We start from the raw sequence: 27,378 nt of genomic DNA, 5'->3' as shown, positions 1-27,378 counted from the left end.
TCGAGCCTTGGCAGCTGAAGGGACAGCCACCAATGGTGGAGCGATTGCAATCGGGGATGCTTAAGAGGCTAGGATTAGATGAGTGCAGATTATTGAACCAAATCAAAAGGAACTTTTTCGGCATTTAAACAATATATGTTTTTTAACAAAAGTGTTGGTGACCTGCAATAGTAACAGCAGAAGACACACTTTTACAGACAATAAAGCTGAACACTGAACAGTTACAGTGGAAGTCACATACATGAAATGACAATACAAGCGAGCATTTAACAAAACCCTGCTTGCTCATCAAAAAGGAGTCCTCTCCTGGTCGCCCCTCCCCCTCCCAATTGCTTACCCTGTCCTCCTCATTGCACCCTCCCCTCCCAATGGCTTACCCACTTCTTCAAATCTATCTGAGGGGCACTGCCACGATCCAGTGACCCTAAACTCAAATGGTCCTCACTGGCGAGCTGCCTGGGGATGCCCAGCACGTGTCTACTCACCCGCCTGATGTAAATGAGGCCCAAAGCCCAATATCAGGTGGGCCTTGGGCCTACTTGTCCCTGCGTCCACTTCATGCCGCCCATTGTGTCTACACTGAGTAGTCCTCCATGAGAGGTTTAACTACTTTTATTTTTCCCCTTCCGGCAATAATCACTCTTTTACGGAGTCATCACATACACAAAAAGAACACTAAACAAAACAGGATTAATCCTGAGGCATATTACTATCCACAGAAGTCATTAATGTACACTAGACCATAATATAACTACTGACCTGAAATATCTTTTGTGGCTTTTATTGTTAGAGAGAAATCACAAGTTGCACTGGAAGTGCCGATGACATAATACACGCTCCTCATCTACGAGTAAAACAGGATACAATCAAATAAAGCACTTTTATGAAAACAAATTTCTAAATGTGTGGCTTTCTAAGTAGTGTTTTAAAACAAATTTGAAGTGTTGAATTCATTTGGAATATTCAGCAATGTTGTATGATGACTCTCTTGGTTGAATATCTGTTGATTGATGGGGTTTCCGTAAATTATTCCCATGAACAATGAACCCATTTTTTGGGAGCTAATCTGCCTGTGCATGGAGGAAATCAGATGATGCATATTGACTTTGCAGTTGAGTAAGTGCCCCTTAATTCACAACAATCAATTAGCAATCAAGTGAAGAGACTGTTTTAAGTTTTGGTTTACACACACTTATTTTAGTCAGGGTGGTGGTGCAAGTGTTACAGTTGGCCCAATGATCTTGACCATGACGCAAAAAATTGGTCAGATCAGAATCATCTGGAAGCCTTAGTTGGGAAGTGTGCATATTGGAACATTGGGCGAGGACAGGATCAGCCTTAGCTGCAATTCCAATCATAGCATATGGGGAGAGCGCAGGAAATTGGAGTTGAGGCTATGATCAGATCAGCCACGATCTTATTTAATGGCGGAGTGGGCTCGAGGGGCCAAATAGCCTACTCCTGCTCCTAGTTGTTATGTTCTCATAGCTAAATTGCCTATAGACTATGACTGTCTGGGCTCACACATAAAATCACTACTCATTTTTCAATGTGTGGATAGATGACTGGCCATGAAAAGCACGTTACCACAGTGCTGCAAGTGCCTGAATGGAGAAGTGATTATCATTTTATTCTTACAGAGAAACTTAAAGCTGAACTAGCTGAATTCAAAGCTGCGCTAAATCAACGTACTTGATTTGTAGTATGATTACAGTGCAAATGTCAAACACCGCTACAAAAGCATTCAACCTTTACTTCATGGAGTCGAAATTGCCCACTGCTGGAAACAGGGCACACCTACCCTGTTTCTGTTGATTTTACCAGCCTGGTGGATGTGGCGGCCTCTTGAGCAAAATTTCGCTCTTTGGCTTTTTTTCCCGGCGGACCGATAGTTGGCCATAATGTGCAGCGGTAAGTGGAAATTCGCAGACTAGAAGGGTGGAGGTTGGGGGCGGGCGTAGTGTCCGCCGCTGTCAATCATCAGCATAGCGCTGATGACGTCATCACGGTACCGTGTCAACACGGCTCTCCCCTTCACTTAAAGGGGAGAGCCTGCACGATTCTTTAAGTTCAGTCCATTGGGTCACCAGGTAGGCCCCGACGGCCTGACACCCAAGAGGGGGTGCCAGGCTGTCTATTGGTGGCCCGGCCAAACCCAGGGGCATAATTGGTGGCCCGACATGGCAGTCGGCTGACAGAAAAAAACATTCCGGCAGCGACAGTAGTAGGTCTTCCCCTTTAATGGGAGCCTCACCGCCATTTTAGAAGAACTACAACCTCATTGCACCGGCAGAAAAAGCAGCTTTTAGCACCGCGCGGTGGGAGCAAGACTTTTTCGGCAGAATTTCTCCATTGGGGGGAAACACCGGCAGTGCACACTCTGATGATGCACTTAGGATGGATTGGTGGCAGCAGAGCGATAGTGGGGGGGAGCAGGTCACCGCCAGGATACTGCAGCAGCAGAATTTCCAAAATGGTGGCTATTGCACGAGAAATTAGCGGCCATTGCACTCCGCAGCGTGGCCGCCGATATTGAATGGTAACAGGCCTTAAGGGAAGGGGCAATTTCAGCCCCCACGTCTCTTATCCTTCTGCTTTGAAATCATACAAATAAAAATGGAAGCTTTGAAATCTGTCCACGGGTATTCCTCAATACTTGGAGATGTGCAATGAGCCACCATTAGAACAGCAAGGGGAGCATCAGTGCAAGTGTTGGGTGTTGGGAAAGTGTAGCAAATGTTTTGGTAATACTAAGGTTGTGAAGGAAGTAGCAATTTCAAAGTTTAACGAGATGATGAAAGACATCGAGGGTAACATTGCACTTTTGTGGTTGCGCAAAAGAGGCAATAACAAATCAATGGCCCATTTTACATCCTTATTAATCAATATTACTATACAATCAAAATCAGTATTAATATAATCACTGGAAGCAAGTTTGGACTACAAACACCCCAAGCTCACTCACATTTTTGAAAAGCGGACCTACAGTCAAACTAATTGAGTAGCTATGCGGTACAGTAATTCATGTCGATTGTGTCACACTTTTTCCATCATAAAGCAGAGCTCTGTTGTTTGCAATTTATTTTTGAGGGGGATGAACAAGTATCACTGAATCAGTCACTTTATGGCCGAGGCAATATAGCCACATGTGTAGGTGATGATGATACACTGACAAGCAGTGATGTGAAGAAAGTCAATGAACTAATCTATGAAAGATCCAGAAGGACCTTGATTGGGAATTTTGGATTGCAATACATTAGGTATAGATCAATTATGTACATGGTTATGACCTTGATTCCTCTAATAATTGAAGTCCAGTAGGACAGGATGATCAGACATGTCTAGCGATCAACAAGCTCCCTAAAATCTGTCCAGCATTTGGCAGTCACATTACAATTCCAAAGATGGCTGTCCATTATTGTGTACTAGGTGCAATTCACATTCGATCAGCTTCGCTGGGCAGGCCACATAGTTTGCATGCCAGATACGAGACTCCCAAAGTAAGTGCTCTATGCAGAGCTCCTTCATGGTAAACGAGCCAAGGTGGGCAGCGGAAACGTTATAAGGACACCCTCAAAGCCTCCCTGGTAAAATGCGACATCACCTCTGACGCCTGGGAGACCCTGGCCGAAGACCGCCCGAGGTGGTGAAAGTGCATCCGGGAGGACGTTGAGTTCTTCGAGTCTCAACGCAAAGAGCGTGAAGAGGTCAAGCACAGACAGCGGAAGGAGCGTGCGGCAAACCAGCCCCACCCACCCCTTCCTTCGACAAATGTCTGTCCCACCTGTGACAGGGTCTGTGGCTCTCATATTGGACTGTTCAGCCACCAAAGAACTCACTTTAGGAGTGGAAGCAAGTCTTCCTCGATTCCGAGGGACTGCCTATGATGATGATGATGACTAGGTGCAACGAAGGATTTCAATTGTTCCTTGCATAACTGATTACTGGAGAACATTGTGTGAGGAGGGTAAAAGACTTGGACAGGTTAGGTGAGTGGGCAAATACATAGCAGATGCAGTATAATGTGGATAACTGTGAGGTTATCCACTTTGGGGGCAAAAACGTGAAGGCAGGATATTATCTGAATGGCGGCAGATTAGGAAAAGGGAAGGTGCAACGAGACCTGGGTGTCATGGTTCATCAGTCATTGAAAGTTGGCATACAGGTACAGCAGGCAGTGAAGAAGGCAAATGGTATGTTGGCCTTCATAGCTATGGGATTTGAGTATAGGAGCAGGGAGGTCTTACTGCAGTTGTACAGGGCCTTGGTGAGGCCTCACCTGGAATATTGTGTTCAGTTTTGGTCTCCTAATCTGAGGAAGGACGTTCTTGCTATTGAGGGAGTGCAGCGAAGGTTCACCAGACTGATTCCAGGGATGGCTGGACTGACATATGAGGAGAGACTGGATCAACTGGGCCTTTATACATTGGAGTTTAGAAGGATGAGAGGGGATCTCATAGAAACATATAAGATTCTGACGGGACGGGACAGGTTAGATGCGAGTATAATGTTCCCGATGTTGGGGAAGTCCAGAACTAGGGGACACAGTCTTAGGATAAGGGGTAGACCATTTAGGACTGAGATGAGGAGAACTCCTTCACTCAGAGAGTTGTTAACCTGTGGAATTCCCTGCCGCAGAGAGTTGTTGATGCCAGTTCATTGGATATATTCAAGAGAGAGTTAGATATGGCCCTTACGGCTAAAGGGATCAAGGGGTATGGAGAGAAAACAGGAAAGGGGTACTGAGGGAATGATCAGCCATGATCTTATTGCATGGTGGTGCAGGCTCAAAGGCCAAATGGCCTACTCCTGCACCTATTTTCTATGTTTCTATGCTTCTAATCAGGCTACTTTAATTATTTGCATTCTGATCCTTTACCATTTGAGTTCACTTTTTGTACAATGAAATAGTGTAATGACAACAATCTGTTACTTACATTAACAATGGCTGTGCCAGTCCTGCCAGTAGTTCTTACAATTACATGGTCATTTTTTTCAATCTGCAAAATATCAGATAAAAAGGGACAAAATACTAGCAATATCATCACAATGAAAAGCAGCATTATAATAAAGCATCCTGCACCCTGGTTTCCCAATTTGCAAACTTCAATAAATGCAAACCAAACTACACAAATGGTACCTTACTTCAATTGGTCTTGCAAATGTCTTTTGTTCATTCAGTTCAAACCGTTGAATGTTGCCAAGTCTTCTGTAGTCTACTGATACTGACATATCCAGCTCAGAACGCTTCATATTAATAACATATTCTGTGAGACCTTCAAGGGCTGTTGCAGTGTCCTGCCATTAAAATAAAAACTTGCCATTTAGAATTTAGTATGGATACACCATATAAATTAAACAACTCCCTAACTCCGAGCTGAAAAGGGGAAAAAATGTAGTGCAATATAAGAAGCAAATAAAAAACTAAAACAATGCATTACAGCATCGGTTGTTCTTTAAATGTGCCCAGAGCACAAAAGAAACTCTGCTATCTGATTGACTCAAATTTCCCAGAAACCAAACACATTAGCCTACTCTTTACTTTATTGTCTCTCTCACTCTAAAAGCTCGTATCAGTAATGGTGACCATGAAACTACCGGATTGTCGTAAAAACCCAAAGGCAATTAGGGATGGGCGATAAATGCTGGCCTTGCCAACGACGCTCATATCCCAGGAACAAATAAAAACACGCGCTGTGAGCAATGCCACAGGTGATCCATTTAATAAAGGTGTAGGTCACAGAGTGACCTTGTGCATAGAATGTGCCTCGTGTGGATTTGTGGTACTGTGTAAGGACATTACATTGGCGACGAGAAACGGGAATCAATGACCCATAAGAATGGCCACCGGTAGCACAGAGGAACGGTACTGTGTTGGTGAGGACTGGGACGATTTCATTGAGAGGCTTCAGCAGAGCTTTGTCACGAAGGACTGGCTGGGAGATGCAGCGGCCGACAAGCGAAGGGCTCATCTACTGACCAGCTGTGGATCTAAGACTTACGCGCTCATGAAAGACCCGCTAGCATCCAAGAAGCCGGCGGACAAAACCTTTGACAAGCTCAGCAAGCTAATCAGTGAGCACCTCAAACCGGCGAGCAGCATACACATGGCCCGACACAGATTTTATACCCACCGACGTCGGGAAGGACAGAACATACCAGACTTCGTTGCGGACCTCCGGTGTTTGGCCAGCCTCTGTAAGTTCACAGACGCCTGCAGGGGGGAGATGCTAAGGGATTTCTTTATTGAGGGCATTGGTCATGCCGGGATTTTCAGAAAGTTAATCGAGACCAAGGACTTGACCTTGGAAGCGGCGGCGTTGCTGGCTCAGACTTTTATGACGGGGGAGGAGGAAACCAAGATAATATACTCGCGCAACTCTAACTCCAACGTGGCGATGGATCAGGGGGTCAATATCATAAACGCGACTCAGAGCCCAGCAGGTAGGCAAGGGCAGTTCGACACACCCCAAGCAGCAATAGACCCCAGAACAGGTTTTCAACAGAGACAATGACAGGCTGAACGGACATGTATGCCATCCCAGTGGACAATGCGTTCTGGGATGGGGCCATTGACACCCACTAACATGATGCTCAAGAGCAGTCAAAGGGACAATCAGCGAGGGATGCCTGGTAACAGCTCTTTTGTTTACAACAATGGGAATCTCAGTTCATGCTGGAGGTGTGGGGGCAGACATGCTGCCAGGACTTGCAGGTTTCAACAGTTCGCCTGCAGAAATTGTAACCTCACTGGCCAGTTAGCTAGAATGTGCAGGAAGCCTGCGACCAGGCTAATTTACAAGGCGGATGGACCAGAAGAGGGGTCTGCGAGGCAGGATAACGCGTGGAACAAATCAATGGACGATGAAGTTCAGCGGGTTCATGTGGCAAACATTCACAGCTAATATACCAAAATGCCACCTATGATGATGAAGGTCCTGGCATCCCGGTACGCATGGAGCTGGACACAGGGGCCAGCCAGTCACTCATGAGCGTTCAACAATTCGAAAAGCTATGGCCACTCAAAAGCCAGCAGACCCAAACTAGAACGTATTGAGACTCAACTACGACGGACACCAAATAAATCATTCCAGTGCTAGGCAGTGCAATGTTGGCTGTCACACACAATGGATCGGTGAACTGGCTGCCGCTCTGGATTGTCCCGGGCAATGGTCCCGCACTGTTGGGGAGGAGCTGGTTAGCTGAGATGAACTGGAAATGGGGTGATGTCCATGCAGTGTCATCTGTGGAGCGAAGTTCATGCTCACAGGTCCTACAGCAATTTGAGTCGCTATTCCAACCTGGCGTCGGGACGTTCAAAGGTACCAAAGTAGTGATTCGCATCACCCCGGACGCCAGACCAGTGCACCACAAAGCCAGAACTGTGCCGTATGTGATGCGGGAGAAAATTGAAAGCGAATTGAACCTTTTGCTGAGAGACGGCATCATCTCGCCCGTTGAATTCAGCGACTGGGCGAGCCCCATTTTTCCCGTCCTAAAAGCAGATGGCGCTGTCAGGATCTGTGGCAACTACAAGGCCACTATCAACTGGGTGTCCCTACAAGACCAATACCCGTTTCCGAGAGCGGAGGATCTTTTTGCCACGCTGGCAGGTGGCAAGCTGTTCACCAAGTTGGACCTCACTTCAGCCTATATGACCCAGGAACTGGCCGACGAATCTAAACTACTGACCACCATCACCACTTACAAGGGACTGTTTGTTTACAACAGGTGCCCGTTTGGCATTCGATCAGTGACCACGATCTTTCAAAGAAACATGAAAAGCCTGCTCAAATCCATTCCTGGAACGATCGTATTCCAGGACGATATCCTCATCACGGGTCGGGACACCGAGGAACACTTCCACAACCCGAAAGAGGTGCTACGCCGACTGGACCGGGTAGGCCTGCGACTCAAGAAACCTAAGTGTGTGTTTTTGGCTCCTGAAGTCGAGTTTCTGGGCAGGAGGGTTGCTGCAGATGGGATTCGGCCTACCGAATCCAAAACAGAGGCGATTCGACGAGCGCCCAGGCCCTGCAACACATCGGAGTTGCGTTCATTTCTGAGACTCTTGAACTATTTCGGGAACTTTCTGCCGAACTTAAGCACATTGTTGGAGCCGCTACACGTGCTCCTGCGTAAGGGTTGCGATTGGTTTTGGGGGGACTGTCAAGAATGGGCTTTCAATCGGGCGCGTAACTTACTCTGTTCAAATAGGGATTCCCTCCTATCTTTGATTAAGAAATGTGTCTTGACTGGGGATTGGGCACCTGCACACGGAGCATGCCCTGAGGAGGTCAGACCGTTTCACAGGCGGATGGATGAGCTCTCCATCCAAGCCGACTGCCTACTATGGAGCAGCCGGGTAGTCATGCCCCAGAGGGGCAGGAAAACTTTCATTAGGGAACTCCACAGCAAGCACCCAGGCATCGTGCTGATGAAGGCCATTGCCTGGTCACACGTTTGGTGGCCTGGAATTGAATTAGACCTGGAACACTGTGTTCGCAGGTGCACGACGTGTGCTCAGCTGGGAAATGCCCCCAGGGAGGCCCCGCTCAGCCCGTGGCCCTGGCCCACCAGGCCATGGTCACGCATTCACGTAGACTACGCGGGCCCATTCATGGGGAAAATGTTTCTCATCGTGGTTGATGCGTACTCGAAATGCATCGAGTGCATCATTTTGAATTCGTGCACGACATCCACCACTGTGGAGAGTCTACGTGCGGTCTTTGCGACCCACGGTTTGCCGGACATCCTTGTTAGCGATAATGGCCCATGTTTTACGAGCTGCGAATTCCGGGAGTTCATATCGGGTAATAGCATCAACCATGTCAGGACAGCACCGTTCAAGCCGGCCTCCAATGGCCAGGCAAAATGTGCGGTCCAAATCATAAACCAAGGCATGCTCAGGATTCAAGGTCCCTCCCTTCAATGCCGCCTATCGCGCCTCCTGCTGGCCTATAGGTCCCGACCGCATTCGCTCACGGGGCTCCCGCCCGCGGAGCTCCTTATGAAACATACACTCAAAACTCGGCTGTCCCTCATTCATCCTGTCTTGCCTGACATTGTTGAAGGCAAGCGCCAGTCCCAAAATGAGTACCAAGACCATAATTCAAGGGGGAGATGTATAGAAATTGGTGACCCCATATTTGTTCTCAATCACGCTTTGGGGCCCAAATGGCTTGAGGGTACTGTAATAGACAAAGAGGGGAATAGGGTCATCGTGGTTAAACTTAACAATGGGCAGATATGCCGCAAGCATCTGGACCAAGTAACAAAAAGGTTCAGCATGGACTCTGAGGAACCTGAGGAAGATCATGAGATGGTATTCACACCACCACCAGTGAACGAGCAACAAGAACATTCAGCAGCATGCACAGGCCGGAATCACCACAGGGGACAGACACGCAGGCCAAGGCTCAACAGCCAGAGCCCCAACTGTGGCGCTCCACGAGAGAGCGCAGACCACAAGAGAGACTTAACCTGTGATCCCAATAAGATGTTGGGGGGGGGGGGGGAGGTGATGTCATGTATGTAACCTTCATGTAACAACACTGCAATACTGTATATACTTGAGAAATGCACACAGTGGGTGAACTTGTGGGCGACTCTCCTCACCTGGTCATCCAGGTATATAAAGGGAGGTCCCACGCAGGGTCATCACTTCTTGGTACTGTGAATAAAGGTGCAGGTCACAGAGTGACCTTATCCATAGAGTGTGCCTCATGTGGATTTGTGATATTGTGTAAGGACTTTACAGGTACCAATGGTGATACTTCTTTAATTTGATACACACTATGTTACTTTAAAGGTTAGGCTGTAGTTTTTACTGGAGACTTTGTATTAATGAGACAGACGCATTTACTTGTGTCGAAATAAATCCTCCACCATAGCGCTGTTGTTCAGTGAGCCATTTCACAATGGCGTTTCCATATCTTTTATCAGTGGACTGTAACACAGCCAGAAGAGCGTATGATGTTGTTTCTACTACTCGTGCAGTTACTTCATCTGAAGATTCCGTTCTTTTGGAAATGTCTTTCCAGTATCGATGTGAAGGGGGATTCCCTGTTGAATTGCAAACATGAACCATTACACCATCATCTCTTTAAAAAAAAGACCAGGATCATCCGTTTCTCAAACTTTGAAATGCATGAAGGATTTTCTTTATTTTGTACTTATCAAGATGAGAAATGCCACTGACAGAATTAAATATCTTTTCATTTCAACTGTCCAGTATCAGCACCAATGGCTTCCAGGTTCGATGTACTAAAGCCAGATATGTCAACCTCAAAAAAGAAGCCTTAATGCACTACTGTGATTTTTTTCTACTCTCGTCCTCATGGCCTTTGTGAGTGAAATTTTCAACGTTTGGGAATGTTTGTGCCATACATATGGCTCCTCTTCCCATTGTTTTAATAATAAGCAAAGAAAGCACATGCCACTCCTCTTTTATTTGAACAATGCCAAGAAAAGGCAGTTACAAGGTCGGTCCTATTTGAATCTACCTGAAAGTCAGCTAGGACTGAAGCATGAGATATGCATGTAGAAAATTCTAAATAATTAACAGACTAAAACAAGTTTTACTTAATTCAATTTTTTGCTATTCATCCAGCACCTTTTTCAAATAATGTATAAAATGAGTATGTAACCATTATGCTGGGGTGCATTTTTTATAATTATCGTCAAAACCTTTTTCCTAGTGGAAATGAAATAGTTCTAATTATTAACCTTTATGTTTAGTCAGCAATGATTTAAATACACAGAAATCAAATGATGCTTCAGAAAATGCACTTAGAAATCAGAAATGCTAAATCTTATGTATGCTCCTCGTTGCTGTCTCCAATGGAGTCAGCACTGAAAACTTAGTATTACCTCCCCTTGCATTCTTGGTATGACCCCTTCTCCAATCAATCAATCCCTTACAATCCTTACAATCAATCTGGTTATTTGCATGATCAGTCCATTATCTTGTGTCCAGGTAATATACAGATACTGACATACACTTAATTACTAAAACTACTCCATATCTACTTCATCAAGTCATAGCGAGTCTACAGCATAGAAATAGGACATTCGGCCCAATAGGTCCTTGCCAGCATTTATGTTCCACACGAGCCTCCCCTCTTCATCTAACCCTATCATAATACCATTCTCTTCTTTTCTCCCTCACATGCTTATCTAGCTTTCCCTTAAATGTATCTGTGCTATTTGCCTCAATTATTCCTTGTGGTAGTGCGTTCCACATTCTTACCATTCTTTGGGTAAAGAGGTTTCTCCTGGATTTCCTATTGGACTTATTACTGTCTATCTTATATTTATTGTCCCTAGTTTTGGAATCCCCTTCAAGTGGAAACATCTTCTCTATGTCTACCCTATCAACCCCATTCATCATTTCAAAGACCTCTATCATGCCGCCTTCTCTTTTCTAAAGAAAAGAGCCCAAGTTTGTTTAATTTTCCCTGATAGGTATCACCTCTCAGTTCTGATATTCCATCCTTGGAAAAATGTTTGCACCTCTTTCAATGCCTCTATATCCTTTTTTATAACATGGAGATCAAAAATGTGCACAGTACTTCGTGTGATCTAATCAAGGTTCTTTACAAGGTTAACATGACTTCCCTGCTTTTCAATTCTATCCCTATGGAAATAAACACCAGTGCTAGATTTGCTTTTTTAAAAATAGCCTTGTTAATCTGTGTTGCTACATTTAGTGATGTTTGTATCTGTACCCTAGATCCCTCTGCTCCTGTACCTTATTTACAATCTTATTATCCTCTTCTTCCTCTTAGGCAGTCTCCCGGAGTCGAGGATGACTTGCTTCCACACTAAAATGAGTTCTAAGGCGACTGAAGAGACCAATGTGGGATCCACAGTCTCTGTCACAGGTGGGGTAGACAGAGGTTGAAGGGGACGGGTGGGTGGGGTACTTGATTATCCGAGCAGTATGTGGCCTCCTTATTCTTCCAACCAAAATGCACCACCTCACACTTATCTATATTGAAATTCATTTTCCAATGAACGCCCAGTTTGCAAGTTTATTAAAGTCTTCTAGTATTTTGTCGCTGTCCTCTTCTGTATTAACTACAACACCCAATTTGGTGTCGTCCGCAAACTTCAAAATTGTACTTCCAATTCCTGGGTCCAAATCGTTAATGTAAATGGTGAACAACAGTGGTCCCAGCACTGAAACCTGTGAAAGACCACGTCCCACTTTTTACAAGTCTGAGTAGCTGCCCTTAACCTCTACACTCCGTTTTCTGTTTTGTGATCAACCTAGTACTTTGTTAAGTACTAGGCACAGCAGATAGCATTCAGTTGAATTATTTGATACACAGTAGTGTTTACATTACGCTTTGCATTACCTATTACAAAGGCTTCATACTTCAGTTTTTCCAAGGCTCGGTAAGAAAAGCGAGATCGTCGTTCTTTCAATGCTAGTGCATAAGCAGTTATTGCTAATACAAGTGTACTCTTCACATTCTCCACACTGTTTGATAAATATTCATGAGCTTTACGTATAGCATTACTAACTCCCTAAAAAGAAATCAGATAAAATATTTTTAATAACTTCAGAAAAAGCCAAGGAGGGAAACTGGCCATTTGGCCCATAATTTTTGTCCCTCTAGCATCTCGACTCACCCAGACCAGTGTCGAACTATACATTCACTTTCCTGACATCTTCCATTCTACTACCTTACTTGATGGCTCCTTCCAAACATTAAACATGGTCATAATAAAAATAAAAAATTCTGGAAATACTCAGCAGCTCAGGCAACATCTGTGGAGTTGAAAGGTCATCGACCTGAAACGTTAACTCTGGCTCTCTCTCCACAGATGCTGCCTGATAAGCTGAGTGTTTCCAGCATTTTCTGTTTTTAATTTCAGATTTCCAGCATCCACAGTATTTTGCTTTTGTATTAAATATAGCCAGCAGCTTATTATAAGGTAACAACATATCAAGGAACAGAATTGACAAACCACAAATTCTAAACTTGAATATTTAATACAATTATTAAACCTACGATTATATTATTGCCTTGAAATAATATCTTACCTACCTCAGATACTTCCTAATATGTACACAAAATAATTTCTTACTATTTTAGCAGAAGTTGTGAACCAATTAAAAAATATATACTTCTACTTGAAATGGATGATAGTTTCTCGACAATTGTTCAGGTACAGCGACGAGAATCCGGAAGCTTCAGGACCGATGCCGCTCCGGATTCTGTGTATTTCCAGACTTTGGAATGTCTTTACGATGTCCCGAATCCAAAAAAGGCAGAGCCCAGGTTCGTGTATTTCCAGAACGTCTTTCCGACGTTCTGAGTTGGAAACGCCTGGGACAAGGTAGGTAGGGGAGGGAAGGGGAATGGGGGGTCGGGGGTGGGGGTGGGGGTCGGCCTGAAGCGGGGGGTGGGGGGGGCGAGGTCGGCAGTGGCCCGAGGCAGGGGCGAGGTCAGCAGTGGCCCGAGATTGTCCCGGTGTCCGGATTCCGGAACAGTACGGATTCCGGAATTCCGGATTTTCGAGCTGTACTGGTATCAAATAACTTTAACTGTAATACCACTGTGCAATGTGACTTATACTTATGTACCACAGTGATCCATTGTGTGATTGAAGATATATTATCATGCTGCAACATTCAGTGAAATACAATTAGCATTACAGGTACTGTGATGATATGTACATTAATTCACTGAGTAATGCAAGATGGTAATATATCTTGGATCAATTTTCATGCGAAGCAACATAAACAATTAACAGATTACACTGTGCATGTTTTTATTTATTTTTCACTCACCTCAGTGTTACATATGTAAAAAGCCTTTTGAATAGCAATACTAGTAAATGCAGTCAAATACACAATTCTTTCTTTAGCTTCATCCTTTAAAGGACCCTGTAATAAATTTAGGGAAATGCATATTTAACAGGAACACATTAAATATGACAATATTTGCACAGTAATGTTACCCCATAATATCTGTGCTTTTTTGGAATGACTTTTCAACTCTTAATTAGTAAAACCGATGAGGGCATTTACTCTTATTGCTTCAGTGATTCTCCATATTTCGAATTTTATTCTGTAATTACATGCAGCTGCAACTTTTCAGGTAGGCAAATTAATAAGTAGAATTCTAATCCTCTTCGAAATGATTTATTGGCAAAAAGTAGATTTTTTTTTTAATCAATTTATTTTGCCATTTTTTCAGATAATTTTCTTCCCCTCCGCTCAAGAAGGTGCTGACTTGTGCTGGAGTTCTATGGACACCATCAGTCCTCCACTCCCTTCCAACTGGCTAATGTTTACATGTGAGCACAGATAATGTTAACAGTGCTTTGACCATGGATTACATTAAAACCAAGTCTAATCCTATTTTAATTTGACACACATCCACATTTCAGCAAGCATAACAAAAATGTACTTCTGAGGTTACAGTAGATTCTCTTAAAAAAAAATGACACAGCCTGCAAACTGTTTTTATTAAGCCAGGGTAAGTATCTCTCGAGTCAAACCCAATTACTGTCTACTGCAATTAAATAAAGTGGGGCCAAATTTCCTTACTTTTTACAAGGGTGGTGGACTTTAGCAGGGTGGGACTCGTTGCCTCTTCCCCTGATCTGGCTAATTTTGCAGGGATTGTGGTAATTTACATAAGGACAGCAGGAATCATACCCTTTTACAGAATCAAATCTGCTACCTTCTGATCTGCATAGTATAGCACATCGAGCAGCCTTTCTCATTGGCCCACTTGGGAGAGAAAAATATTATTAGGGGCCAAAATTTGGTACCGCCCACATTGAGACGGTGACATCGCTGGGACGCTACCTTTAGCAACAGGCGGTGCCTACCGCCTCAAAGTACGATATTCAGTTGTCTTGCTCCAAGAGGAGAGTGGAACACTAAGAGAAGCGTTCCACACTACTCTTAGAGCACTAATGGGGCAATCGAGCAGGAGGCCTACTCAATGTTTTGGCACTAGAATGCCGGCATCCTAGCTCCTGAAGATGAAAAACAAAATCTTGGTGAAAATTTCAATGAACTACACCCACACTTGCCCACTGTTGCAACAAATAAATAGAAGTTTAAAAAGTTCAATTTCAGCACTTACCTTGCTCTCTGGACGATACCACCCCGGGATCGCCGCTGTACCGACTGCTTTCCCCTGCTGGTGTCAGCGTCAGGCACTCCCGCAGGCAAAAGAGTGAATTTAGCAAACGCAGGACTGCGGCGGCGTTGCACACTCAGTGATGTCACCGAGTGGACAGCGTGAGCGAGCACAGCGCAATCTGTCAGCGCCACTGTTAAACCTTCACTGAAGTTCGCAGTAGGCGCTGATAGCGCGGCGCTTGGGCAGCAGGTGTTTGGCAGTCCCTTAGCCCCCTCCCCCTCTCTGGCGCTAACGGATGGCGCTAAACAGCCGAATTTCTCCTCCTTAGACTTTTTAATGACTGAATCATTGATTTGTAAACAAATGCTTCAATGATCATTACTGTTCCCTTTTGAGTACTTAAAATTCAAAGAAACTCAGTGTTACAGTGATATTAATATCTGCTGTGGATTATGAGTGAGAATTCACATTCAAACAGTTAACTCAAGTTTGAGATCCATCACTAACCTGCAATCGTCGCAGCGCGTAATTAGAATGCTCTCTAAATGATCCATCAGGGTTTTGACAGCTAGAAACGAGCCAAATGATTGTATTGCACATTGATTGTTCATCCAGTTTAAGGTACTCATTGACTTGTGCAAACACCCTTAATACAAAGGCTGTTAACCTGGAAGGAAATGAACATGCACTGTTATTATTTTGGTGAATCTAAAATATAAATGTTTCATCCACTCCTGGCAGACCTCAGCAAAACACAGTGCCACACAAGGTGTTACTATCACTATGCAAGACCAATGGGATTCCTTTTCTATTACTGTGGTTCGAGATTTACAAGTTATATGCATTGCAGTGTTGCGTAAATGAAAGTTTCCCATTAAAAGTAGGATACAGGTTACCATACACATTCCTTATGTAGCAGGACATTTGGAAAAGCAAAATTCGGTCAGGCAGAGTCAGCATGGATTTATGAAGGGGAAATCATGTTTGACAAATTTGCTGGAATTCTTTGAGGATGTAACGAACAGGGTGGATAAAAAGGAACCAGTGGATGCGGTGTATTTGGACTTCCAGAAGGCATTGAACTATGTGCCACATAAAAGGTTACTGCACAAGATAAAAGTTCACGGGGTTGGGGGTAATATATTAGCATGGATAGAGGATTGGCTAACTAACAGAAAACAGAGAGTCGGGATAAAAGGTTCATTCTCTGGTTGGCAATCAGTAACTAGTGGGGTGCCACAGGGATCAGTGCTGGGACCCCAACTATTTACAATCTATATTAACGACTTGGAAGAAGGGACTGAGTGTACCATAGCCAAGTTTGCTGATGATACAAAGATGAGAGGAAAAGCAATCTGTGAGGCGGACACAAAAAATCTGCAAAAGGACATAGACAGGCTAAGTGAGTGGGCAAAAATTTGACAGATGGAGTATAATGTTAGAAAGTGTGAGATCATGCACTTTGGCAGAAAAAATCAAAGAGCAAGTTATTATTTAAATGGAGAAAGATTGCAAAGTGCTGCAGTGCAACGGGACCTGGGGGTACTTGTGCATGAAACACAAAAGGTTAGTATGCAGGTACAGCAAATGATCAGAAAGGCCAATGGAATCTTGGCCTTTATTGCAAAGGGGATGGAGTATAAAAGCAGGGAAGTGTTGCTACAGTTATACAGGGTATTGGTGAGGCCACACCTGGAATACTGCGTGCAGTTTTGATTTCCATATTTACGAAAGGATATACTTGCTTTGGAGACAGTTCAGAGAAGGTTCACTAGGTTGATTCCGGAGGTGAGGGGTTGACTTATGAGGAAAGGTTGAGTAGGTTGGGCCTCTACTCATTGGAATTCAGAAGAATGAGAAGTGACCTTATGAGGGGGCTTGACAAGGTGGATGCAGAAAGGATGTTTCCACTGATGGGGGAGACCAGAACTAGAGGGCATGATCTTAGAATAAGGGGCCGCCGATTTTAAAACTGAGATGAGGAGAAATTTCTTCTCTCAGAGGGCTGTAAATCTGTGGATTTCGCTGCCTCAGAGAGCTGTGGAAGCTGGGACATTGAATAAATTTAAGACAGAAATAGACAGTTTCTTAAACGAGAAGGGGTGATGAGGAGCGGGCAGGGAAGTGGAGCTGAGTCCATGATCAGATCAGTCATGATCTTATTGAATGGCGGAGCAGGCTTGAGAGGCCATATGGCCTACTCCTGTTTCTATTTCTTATGTTCTTATGTAAGTATGAGATATTGTCATACATCTTAAAATACGACAGGCGACAGGCGTAGATGCGGGTGTGATGATATATTTGCACATTAATGAGTTTAGGTAGTAAGCTAATCATCATCATCAGAGGCAGTTCCTCGGGATCGAGGAAGACTTGCTTCCACTCTAAACATCAATTCTTAGGGAACCACAGTCCCTGTCACAGGTGGGACAGACAGTCGTTGAGGGTAAGGGAAGGTGGGACTGATTTGCCGCACGCTTTTTCCACTGCTTGCGCTTGATTTCTGCATGCTCTCGGTGATGAGACTCGAGGTACTCAGCGCCCTCCCGGATGCACTTCCTCCACTTAGGGCGGTTTTTGGCCAAGGACTCCCAGGTGTCGGTGGGGATGTTGCACTTTATCAGGGAGGCTTTGAGGGTGTCCTTGAAACGTTTCCTATGCCCACCTTTGGCTTGTTTGCCGTGAAGGAATTCCGAGTAGAGTGCTTGTTTTGGGAGTCTTGTGTCAGGCATGCGAACAATGTGGCCTGTCCAGCGGAGCTGATCGAGTGTGGTCAGTGCTTCAATGCTGGGGATGTTGGCTTGGTCGAGGACACTAACGTTAGTTCGTCTGTCCTCCCAGGGGATTTGCAGGATCTTGCGGAGACATCGTTGGTGGTATTTCTCCAGTGACTTGAGGTGTTTACTATACATGGTCCATGTCTCTGAACCATACAGGAGGATGGGTATTGCTACAGCCCTGTAGACCATGAGCTTCGTGGCAGATTTGAGGGCCTGGTCTTTGAACACTCTTTTCCTCAGGCGGCCGAAGGCTGCACTGGTGCACTGGAGACGGTGTTGAATCTCGTCATCAATGTCTGCCCTTGTTGATAAGAGGCTCCTGAGATATGGGAAATGGTCCACGTTGTCCAGGGCCGCGCTGTGGATCTTGATGACTGGGAGGCAGTGCTATGCGGCGGAGACAGGTTGGTGGAGGACCTTTGTCTTTCGGATGTTTAGTGTAAGGCCCATGCTTTCGTACGCCTCAGTGAATATGTTGACTATGACTTGGAGTTCAGCCTCTGTATGTGCGCAGACGCAGGCATTGTCCGCATACTGTAGCTCGACGACAGAGCTTGGGGTGGTCTTGGACCTGGCCTGGAGACGGCGAAGGTTGAACAGCTTCCCACTGGTTCTGTAATTTAGTTCCACTCCAGTGGGAAGCTTGTTGAATGTGAGGTGGAGCATGGCAGTGAGGAAGATTGAGAAGAGGGTTGGTGCGATGACACAGCCCTTCTTGATCCCGGTCCGGACATGGATTGGGTCTGTAATGGATCTGTTGGTAAGGATCACAGCCTGCATGCCGGAGGATGGTGACGGACTTTTGGGCGCAGCCTAAACGGAGGAGGATGCTCCATAGACCCTCGCGGTTGACAGTTTCAAAGGCCTTCATACGCTCAAAGAAGGCCATGTACAAGGGTTGGTGCTGTTCCCTGCATTTTTCTTGCAGCTGTCGCATTGTAAAAAGCATGCGTTGTGCCCCCTAGGGGACAAAATCCGCACTGTGACTCTGGGAGGAGCTCCTCGGCCACGGGCAGAAGACGGTTGAGGAGGACTCTAGCGACGATTTTCCCAGTGGCTGATAACAGGGAGATTCCTCTGTACTTGCCGCAGTCGGACTTGTCCCCTTTTTAAAGATGGTCACGATCACTGCATCTCTGAAATCTCCCGGCATGCTCTCCTCTCTCCAAATGAGAGAGATGAGGTCATGCATTCACGTCAACAGTGCCTCTCCGCCATACTTCAGTACCTCAGCGGGGATTCCATCCACTCCCGTAGCCTTGTTGTTCTTAAGCTGTCTTGTGCTACTTAAGCTAATCAATATCCCACACAGAGCACAACTTGTGGCGAATGCAACTACCAAATTTAAATCTTGTAGTGAGTTATTGTTCCAATTCACAGTACACTAGGAAAACGGCAATAACAAATATAAAACTAAAATGCCTTTACATATCAGTTATCAGTGTCAGCTGTGGCTAAGTGGGTACTCGCCTCTGAGTCAGAAGATTGTGGGTTCAAGTTCCACTCCAGGGATTTGAGCACATAAATCTAGGCTGACACTACCGTGCAGTGCTGAGGGAGTGCTGCACTGTCGGAGGTGCTGTCTTTTGGATGAGATATTAAACCGAGGCACCGTCGGCCCTCTCAGGTGAATATAAAAGATCCTATGGCACTATTTCGAAGAAGAGCAGGGGAGTTATCCCCAGTGTCCTGGCCAATATTTATCCCTCAATCAACAGAACAAAAAACAGATTGTCTGGTCATTATCACATTGCTGTTTGTGGGAGTTTGCTGTGTGCAAGTTGGCTGCCGCGTTTCCCACATTACAACACCTTGGGTGTTTGAACCGTAGGTGGCCTTGACTGCGATGAAGAATCCTCGCACATCATGGCTGTCAGCCAGCTGCTGTATCTCCTGTGCTTTCTCCATCCACCACCTGTTCTTTAGGTCCCGGGTTTTTTGTTGGACCTCAGCCTTGAGCCGTCTGCAATGCTGCTTTGTTGCTCCTGAGTTGAGTTGTTGTTTAAGGCTCGGAAATGCCCTGCCCTTGCGATCTATTAGCTCTTGGATCTCCTGATCACTCTCATCAAACCAGTCCTGGTGTTTCCTGGTTGAGTGACCGAGCGTCTCTTTGTAGGCACTGGTTACAACAGTGCCTACACTCCAAAAGTACTTAATTGGCTATAAAACGCTTTGAGACGTCCGGTGGTCATGAAAGGCGCTATATAAATGCAAGTCTTTCTTTTTCTTTATCATTGATTATTCTGTCTCTTTCCTCTCTCCATGATTCTCCAAATTCTCCCCTCTTTTGATATCAGTCCCCATCTCAGTTTCTCCTCTCCTTGTATTTTCACTGCTCTCCATTGACTTTTCTGTTGTTTCTTTCCACTACCATTTTAGCCCCACCTTGCCCATCAGTCCCAAATCAAACAGCAGTGTAGAACACAATTACAAAGATAACGTGATCTGCATGCACCAATGGCCATTGTGAAATAAATCAACGACTCTTTTATGGTCTTAAATTAGAACAGTATTCTTGTATATTTTATCGACAACCTCTTCTGGACTTACCATGCTACAGAACTTCATAATGGTCTCCTAATCTGAGGAAGGACATTCTTGCTATTGAGGGAGTGCAGTGAAGGTTCACCAGACTGATTCCCGGAATGACAGGATTGACATATGAAGAAAGACTGGATCGACTAGGCTTATATTCACTGGAATTTAGAAGAATGAGAGGGGATCTCACAGAAACATATAAAATTCTGACGATATTGGACAGGTTAGATGCAGGAAGAATGTTCCCGATGTTGGGGAAGTCCAGAACCAGGTGTCACAGTCTAAAGATAAGGGGTAAGCCATATAGGACCGAGATGAGAAACTTCTTCACTCAGAGAATTGTGAACCTGTGGAATTCTCTACCACAGAAAGTTGTTGGGGCCAGTTCGTTAGATATATTCAAAAGGGAGTTAGATGTGGCCCTTATGGCTAAAGAGATCAAGGGGTATGGAGAGAAAGCAGGAATAGGGTACTGAAGTTGCATGTTCAGCCATGATCATATTGAATGGTGGTGCAGGCTCGAAGGGCCGAATGGCCTACTCCTGCACCTATTTTCTATGTTTCTATGTTTCTATAATGCTACCCAGGGTAAGCAAAATCCTTCGGGGTTGAAATTCGGTCCCGCCGCTTTTGAGGCGGTGTCACTGGCTGAGTGCTGATTTTAATGTCAGGCGGTAGGTGCTGCCACAAATTGCAAAATTCAGTTTTGCCACCCAAAGATGAGAGCGAGCAGAGTTAAAAGTGGCGTTGCACACTCATCCTCGGCCAGTGGCATCTCAGGAGGCCTACCGAATTTCCCGACGGTAGGGTGCCAGCATGCGAGGTTAAAAAAAATGAAAAAAAATAGTTTCCCTCACTCACACCCACACTTCCCCACTGATCCCATTAATACTTAAATGCTAAAGAAAAACATAAACACTTACCGTATCTTGATCCCTGGACGCTACCACCCCAGGATCCCCGATGTGCCACCACCTTTACCGTCTGTGTATGGACACCTGCCGGTAAGGCCACTGTACTCACCTAATTTCAGAACTGTGGCGGCAAAGGTGCGTTGCACGCTCGATGATGTCACCACGTGGGTGGTGGCTGAGCGCGCAGCGGTGTGTATTGCCGCTGCTCCCACCGCCCAATTACATTTCCAGTCAGCCCAGGAACCTGGTCGCTGCCGACAGTATGGACTTGGCCGCCCGCTAGCTGCTCCTCTCCGGCAGCAACGAGTGGCGTTAAAAAACAAATTTCCAACCCTTAACCTCTCTCAGAAAAAGCTCCAAACCCAGATTATTCACTACATTAAAACCACTATAAAAATGACATTTATGTTGTCGTATTTTTGGGCTCAATTTTCCCCAAAGCATTTTTTTGGCGTACTTGAAGAGGTGCCTCCGATTTTTTGGGGACCTAAGTACGGCAAAAAAAAAATTCTAAGTTTCCCCGTTGGATTTCTTCATTTTGGCGCGGCGTAACCCGACCTTTAGTTTTGGGGGTGGAGCCTTGATCTGCGCCAAAAAGATCAGGCTGCCATGGTAACCAGGGACACAATGCGAGCTGAGGCTGCAAAGTGAAGCATACAGCCAGCTCCCAACACATGAAAAGAATTGAAAAACACATAGCAGCAACTTATCTCCAACCCCGCCCGAAGGGCTTGCCGGTCTGGTCCCATTCTCGGTACCCTTTCTCCCGGTCCGGTCCCATTCTCGGTTCCCGGATTCTCTCTCTCGCTCTCGCTCTCTCTCTCTCTCACTGAGAATGGGACCGGACAGCCTTCGGGCGGGGTTGGAGATAAGTGTTTTTCAATTCTTTGAGTGTGTTCGGGCATCTGCTGCGCCGATTTCCTTAACTCTCAGGAAGGTTTTTCTGCAGAGGCCACATACACTGGCCTAAGCACAACTGGAGTAACTCTCAGCTGGCCAAACTTCCCTAAATGATCAGAATTGGCGTGGGTGGCTGGTTACGTCCCCTGTGGCTGAAAAAAAACTGACCTAAAAAAATTGTAACTAACTGAGTTACGCTGGTGCAAATTGATTGGAGAAACTGTTTTTTTCAACTTAGGCCAAAAAGAGCAGCCTGCTTCAAAAAAACGGCACAAATCACTGGGGGAAAATTGAGCCCTTTATGTCTACATTATTTTATTGACCTTTGAGTGGCTGTACTGACATAAACCACTAATTCATAATTTCAATTTTGACTAGATATTTTTCAACTACCAAACCTTAATAGGCCAATTAACTTCTGTAAAATATATTATATTGCTGTTCATCTAAATTATTCTCAAAATTAAACTAAACATTCAGATAATCAGAAATCAGCAAAGGAGCAGGATCCACAAATATGGAATTTCAATTTGATTGGAACAATAATAAGATTTTAAACTGTGACTCGATTTTCAATTTTATCTGGTTCACATTATGCTTTTTAAAACAGTAATTAATACACCATCTGACAATTAATATTACCAAAACACCAATTCTCCATTTTGGGGACAACTGGGATTTTACTTAGCACAGCTTACCAGGTGCTGGCCTCTCGATCCTTCCACATGCTGTATGAATTAACATTTCTGGTTTGGAAAGACATAATACTCGTAATGCCTATACAAAATCAAAAGTTGAAGTGCAAAGATTAATATGTGTTCTAAACCCGCGACCTCGCCCACCTAGCAGTCGCATGGGAACACCATCACCTCCAAATTCCCCTCCAAGTCACAGACCATCCTGACTTGGAAATATATCGGCTGTTCCTTCAGCTGTTCCTTCATCGTCTCTGGGTCAAAATCATGGAACTTCCTCCCTAACAGCACTGTGGGAGTACCTTTACCACATGGACTACAGTGGTTCAAGAAGACGGCTCACCACCGACATCTCAAGGGCAATTAGGGATAGGCAATAAATTCTGGCCTTGCCAGCAATACCCACATCCAGGAAGTAAAACAAACTCCCTTCTTTGTGTATGAACTGAAGCAATCGTTATGTGTGCTTTAGTCACTTTACTTTATTTAACATACCCGCCCCCCCCCACCACCCCTCCCCACACACAAAAAAATATAGTGGACCTACAATATTGCTGTGATAAATTCCAGATCGTTTTTCTGCAAACCTGCAGTACTGATGAATAAGCATCAATACCCTTCTATCAACATCACATCGCAGAACCTCAGAATTGCCAAATGTGGGGATCTAAACTGGACACAATACTCCAAGTAAGAATGACTGAAAGCCATAAATAACCAAAGTATAGTGCTTACCTTTCTACTTTATTGGCCTAGGAATAATTCCAAGAACACAATTTCCTTTCCTTATAGCTATCTCATATTGCTTGTGAACTGTTAGAAATTGTTCATTGACTACCTCAAGTCCATTTCTTGTTCTACTACTTTTAATGGGTGCTCATGTATGAAATACACGTGGGTGCCTCTGTTTTTGCTCCGGAGGGACAGCAGTGGCGGCGGTGAGCTCTTCCGGGCAGGCGGCCATCTTCCAGCGCCCCGCCGGGGTTTTCGGGGTCGATTTCGGCAGGGCGTGGAGCATTACTGCCCAGAAGAGGCGAGTCGGTGTGCAACGCCCCTGGTTGCGACACCGGCTTGATTTTTGGCTCCAGCCCGATCCATAGCGCTCTGTAGAGACCGCCTGGGAAAACGGGTGGTCTGACCTTTAGCGGCTGCAGTGAGGTAAATAATGTCAACCTCAGGTAGGTATGATTGCTTTTTATTTTTATTTTTCTGTGATTGATGTAGTGGTGGCATGAGGTATTGTTTGGGAATGTTTTTGGTGTTTTTTTTTCAGGTTATACTTTTTCTCCCCAGGCCTCTCTTAGACCGCTCTGAGGCTAGCTCTTTAGCTTGGGATTTTCGCATGCTAAACCGGCTTAGTGCCCCAAGAGAGGTGTGCAACGCCTCCCTTACCGCTCCACCCCACACTCAGAGCCAGCTGCCCAATTTTGCTGACTGTGGTGCAAACTTTTTCCAGGCGGTATCTGGACTGCCCCACTACCATTAATGCCCCGAAATCTTAATTGCCGATAATCTAGCCCTTGGTGTTAAATTGCTTGGGATGTTTCTCTAAGTGCTGTATACCTGCAAATTTTCATTGTTGTTGAGTTGCTTGCCCGAATGCATAACACAGTACGTCTCTACATTCAATAACATTTGTCATTTATGAGCCCATGTACTTAACTTATCTTGCAGCCTATTAATTACCTTATTGCCAACCTCTGCACACATTTTTGTTTCATCTGCAAATTAGTAATACAATTGACATCTTCCTCAAGACCAGGAAGAAAATGAATGAACAGTAAAGAACCCAAAACAGAGTCCTGGGGAATTGCATTGCATTCATCACACAATCTGAATTCCTGTTAATAAACACTTAAAAAATATATTCCCTATTTGTAAAAATGTCAATTATAGATGAAAATATTACGTACCTTCTCTCATTTTTGTCTTCATGTTTAGCTGAATCTTGAAGTTCTTTGGTCCCATCACATTCCAATTATCGGTTTTCTCCAAATAGTTATAGATGAAGTAAATTGGTGCAACATTCATTAGCTCCGATTCAGCAGAGCCTCTAGGGAGATTAATTAACTTGTGAACATTTTCAGGATCTAAAGCTATGGACATCGCTTCGCCGATTATATCACCTGCCAGAATCCAACACAGAATACTTCAGCAAAACTGACAACTACTGTGATAAAAATGCTGGAAGCAGCTCAGTGAGCATCTGAAAGAGAAAGGTAAATTAACGCTTCAAGTATAACCCTTTATGAGCTCTGCTGAAGGGCTGCACACAAAACAATTTCTATTTCTTTTTTAGATACTAGTCCCCACAGCTTACAGCAGGCGCGTTCATGCGAACGCAATTTGCCCGCTATAAGTGACGGCCAGTATGACGTGGCATCGCTATATAGCTGAACAAAGCTCCTTTCTGCCAGACCCTAGACCTGACCAAGGGTCTCGAGTTCCACAGCGCCAACCTGATGAAAGTGATTAGTTAACGTCATGCAAGCTGCTAAATTGCTTTGTTAGTGCACTGTCTTTGATCCAGAAGTCAAGGGTAACAATTCATCTCATCACAGACCTTCCCTTTTGTTCGTTCCTCCCCTCCCCTCTTGCCCTGCTCCTATACTTGTTTAAAAACTTGTTACTTCTCTAATTTTTTCCAGTTCTGACGAAGGATCATCGACCCGAAACGTTGACTCTGTTTCCCTCTCCACAGATGCTGCTTGACCTGCTGAGCATTTCCAGCATTTTCTTCATATTTTAGTTCATATTCCAGTATCTGCAGTATTTTGCTTTTGCATTCACATCATTCTGTTGTTGATGACCCTGAAAACTTGTGTAATTCACAAGAATGTAACAAGAATGTTGTAGATCAAGATCAGAGATTTGAAACCTGCCACACCTGGGTCTGCAGCAGAATTTACAACGGGAGTCTGCTGGAATGGCTGTGTAAATTCAGGGCCATTAAATTTCTCTACAATCTGATCTGGGAAAGTATGATTAGGTATGAAATGCAACAAACAAACTATTCAACGGACATTAAAGTTTATTTCCACAGCCCTCTTCGTAGACATTTCATATCAGAATAAGCAAAAATGATATCAGACATTACTGAAAACATAAATCACTACACTGCCCTCCAGTAAACTATCCTCAAGCAGTCGGAGGGTAGTTCCCCAGTGTATTGTGGCTATTGGCACCACAGATTCTGGTAGAGCTGGGTGTTGTCAACATGCATTTAAAAGCTGACCCCATTACAACTGATGATGTCTTCATTTAGATGGTGGAGATGAATGAGACCAAGGATGAAACACAGTTCTTAAGACAATTCAACTGAATCTATTCTGAATTCCCAGAAGCCTGTGAGTGTGCGAATTTAGCCCATTGTGAGACAAATTTAACTTAATCGCATCACCTTAATATAAATTAATCCTAAATCCCTTTTGGATCAATAGTCAAACATCTTGAAACATGAGGCTAATATGATTCATGAGATTTAGCAGCTTTCAAAGGCTGGAGACCATCATCATTTATTGAGGTTATTAGACATTGTTTCACCAGAAGAACAAATAGCAAGATGTGTATTGCAAAATTGGTATATCCACCAAATGTAATCCCTCTGGTGTTTCAAACTGTCCAGCAGTGCAGTGTGAGCTGAAGGTATTAACACTGTGCCATAGATTGACAATGGAAACATTATTGCAAACATCATGTTTTTCTCTTTCATCGTTAACTTTTCTCCTTCTCCCTTTTTCTGATGGTGCTGACTCCTTTCTGCAGTATAGTTCACAGGTGCCAACACACCCCTCTGCCCCGCCCGCCAGTATTTTACCTATTATTCATATATGAACAATATTCATATATGAAGGAAATCCTTATTAGTCAGAAAATTGTGTTAGTGAAATTGATGGGATTGAAGGCCGATAAATCCCCAGGGCCTGATAGTCTGCATCCCAGAGTACTTAAGGAAGTGGCCCCAGAAATAGTGGATGCATTGGTGGTCATTTTCCAACATTCTATAGACTCTGAATCAGTTCCGATGGATTGGAGAGTAACTAATGTAACACTACTTTTTAAAAAAGGAGGGAGATAGAAAACAGGGAATTATAGACCGGTTGGCCTGACATCGGTAGTGGGGAAAATGTTGGAATCAATTATTAAAGACATAATAGCAGCGCATTTGGAAAGCAGTGACAGGTTCGGTACAAGTCAGCATGGATTTATGAAAGGGAAATCATGCTTGACAAATCTTCTAGAATTTTTTGTGGATGTAACTAGTAGAGTGGACAAGGGAGAACCAGTGGATGTGGTGTATTTGGACTTTCAAAAGGCACTTGATAAGGTCTCACACAAGAGATTGGTGTGCAAAATTAAAGCACATGGTATTAGGGGTAATGTATTGACGTGGATAGAGAACTGGTTGACAGACAGGAAGCAAAGAGTAGGAATAAAC

The 27,378-nt window shown here is 44.5% G+C and overlaps 1 protein-coding gene across 1 annotated transcript in view; it reads right to left on the bottom strand.

Moving 5' to 3' along the window:
- Positions 1–27,378, bottom strand: part of c5 (complement component 5) — a 167,211-nt gene that overhangs the window by 34,167 nt on the left and 105,666 nt on the right. Inside the window, exons 24-32 of the mRNA XM_070862594.1 lie at positions 24,854–25,066; positions 22,944–23,022; positions 15,621–15,780; positions 13,801–13,900; positions 12,363–12,530; positions 9,866–10,065; positions 5,146–5,298; positions 4,938–5,000; positions 760–844 (exon numbers count right to left, since the gene is read on the bottom strand). Of these exons, the coding sequence (XP_070718695.1) occupies positions 760–844; positions 4,938–5,000; positions 5,146–5,298; positions 9,866–10,065; positions 12,363–12,530; positions 13,801–13,900; positions 15,621–15,780; positions 22,944–23,022; positions 24,854–25,066 (1,221 nt within the window). The remainder of the gene's footprint in view (positions 1–759; positions 845–4,937; positions 5,001–5,145; positions 5,299–9,865; positions 10,066–12,362; positions 12,531–13,800; positions 13,901–15,620; positions 15,781–22,943; positions 23,023–24,853; positions 25,067–27,378) is intronic.

Source organism: Pristiophorus japonicus, chromosome 20 (genome assembly GCF_044704955.1).
Source record: "Pristiophorus japonicus isolate sPriJap1 chromosome 20, sPriJap1.hap1, whole genome shotgun sequence".
NCBI lineage: Eukaryota > Metazoa > Chordata > Chondrichthyes > Pristiophoridae > Pristiophorus > Pristiophorus japonicus.
This window is presented reverse-complemented; position numbering and strand designations above follow the sequence as displayed.